Here is a 2,027-nt window from a genome sequence, read left to right as displayed (position 1 = left end):
CCCAGCGACTGAAATATTAGGGAAGATGTCTCGAGTAGAGGATGTAAAGTTCAATAGGAGCAGCACTTGTAGTTGGAGGTAGTTTTCAAAATTTTGCATTTAAAAAAAGAAGGAGAAAATAAATGATTTGATAGGGAATGTTTTATCCCCTAAAACAAAAAACTAAAAAAACTAAAAAAAAAAAAACATAAAGAAGAAGAAGAAGAAGAAGAATTAGGCAGGCATCTTAAAGGTAGTTTTACCTTTGTCGCTCCTTGACCTTCCATCCCTTGATTTTACCAACCTTTGCAAGAGTCTCTTTGAACGCCCCAAGTTTGACTTCAGAGGAAAGATTCTTTGGGCTAGGAGTCCGATGTTTAACATCCCCAGGTTTCACTTTATAAAAGATGGGAAAAATCTTTTTTCTACCCTCTGACTGAGACACATTATTCATCATGCGTTCAAACTCAATGAGACACCATTTGCAATCAAGATAAGTTTGAGAGATGATGGGTATGTAGATTTTGGAGTTGTCGATAGCTTGTAGAATTGTCTCACCAATCTTATCACCCACCTTGATTGCATCTTCGTCCATGAATATGCAGATTCCGGCATTATTCAAGGCTCTATTGAGGAAGCTCGTGAAGTCAAAACGAGTATCCGCCCCACTAAAACTCAAGAACACATCGTACTGAACTTCTGATGCTCTGGCCTTTGAGTGTGCCATATCTAGGACTTCCAGACCTCTCTCTCTCTCCCCAGAAGAGAAAAAAGGGTTGGTAACTTTGAGTGTGCTGTATCACGTGTCGTTTGACGGCGAAGTGTGGGCCTGGGAAACCACCTGGGAAACCACCTTCTCAAAGCCCATTGGGCTTCAAAAATTGTTCTTAGAGAAGTGCAAATATGGCTCCACAAATTTCTTTGGAGAATTTTGTTGCATTTCCAAAACCCTAAAAGTACTTTGAGTTTGGAGTATTTTCGAAAAATAAATATACATTTTTTCCAAATTTAACTTTTCTAATCTTCTATAATTTAAAAAATGCCCACACCTCGATCAACGTTGCCAGGTTCAGGCCACAAGCGAGCCACCAACGAGACTAGATTTAGTTATTTGCAAGCCAGTCTTGTATTGCTGAGTTTCGTCAACAAATGTTTGAGAATTTAAAAAAAAAAATAGCATGGACCTTTACAAAGTATAGTGTTTTTCAAATGATATTTAAGTTAAAATTATGTTTATAAATTACATCTTATCAAATGCTATTTGCATTTTGGAAAAACCCTCTCAACAAATTTTTTTTTACATTTTTCCAAAAGCTTTCCCCCACGATGTTTTTAAACACACTTGAAATAGTATTGGATCTGGATTGATACCCATGAACATTAATCCACACATTGGACATAAATATACCCTTTGTGCACCACCGGCCGTGGTGGCTTTATTGGGTAGGCTCCTGTCTTTGAAGGGAAAGGTCAGGTGTTTTAAGCCCCTGCAACACAAGTTGCAGGGAGGTTGTCAGACCATTAGGTGTATTACCCGTGGCGCCCTGGTGGTGGGTCTTGGGCTAGCGTCACCTGGGGGTTTACGTGGCGGCTATCGGCCAAAGCGGTTCCTTTGGCACCAAAAAAAAAAAAAAAAAAAAAAATACCCTTTGTGCTGAATTGAAGATCATATTAATCAATAAGAGTAATTATGTCCGTGAAATTTCATATTTTAATTATGTGTTGTCATGCTACGTAACATTGTTAATAAATGTGTGACATGTCAAATTTGCGTGACCAGTAATCTTATTCAAGATGAAATGCCCTTCTTGCTAAATCAAAGTTCAAATTAGGCAAGAAGGGTAATTAAATGTGTGAAAATTCATGTTTTAGACCAGTAACATCGTGTTACGTAACATTGTCAAGTGATTTTGATTGTAAGTCTAGTATAATTGCCAAGTTCTCCCACCATGAGTGAACTCAACAGTTATGCTAGACTTAGTTGCGGTCATTGGTAACGCTTCCAAAGTCACCCACCTATATTGGCCCCAAAACTTGGTGCCACATCC

At 38.3% G+C, this 2,027-nt stretch overlaps 1 protein-coding gene across 1 annotated transcript; it reads right to left on the bottom strand.

Moving 5' to 3' along the window:
* Positions 1-238: 238 nt before the first annotated feature.
* Positions 239-706, bottom strand: LOC120292683 (toll/interleukin-1 receptor-like protein). The gene has a single exon (XM_039310988.1). The coding sequence runs from the start codon at positions 704-706 to the stop codon at positions 239-241; it is 468 nt and encodes a 155-aa protein (XP_039166922.1).
* Positions 707-2,027: the final 1,321 nt, after the last annotated feature.

The sequence above is a fragment of the Eucalyptus grandis genome, chromosome 1 (assembly GCF_016545825.1).
Source record: "Eucalyptus grandis isolate ANBG69807.140 chromosome 1, ASM1654582v1, whole genome shotgun sequence".
Lineage (NCBI taxonomy): Eukaryota > Viridiplantae > Streptophyta > Magnoliopsida > Myrtales > Myrtaceae > Eucalyptus > Eucalyptus grandis.
Note: the sequence above shows the minus strand (reverse complement) of the source record. Positions and strands in the feature narration are given on the sequence as shown.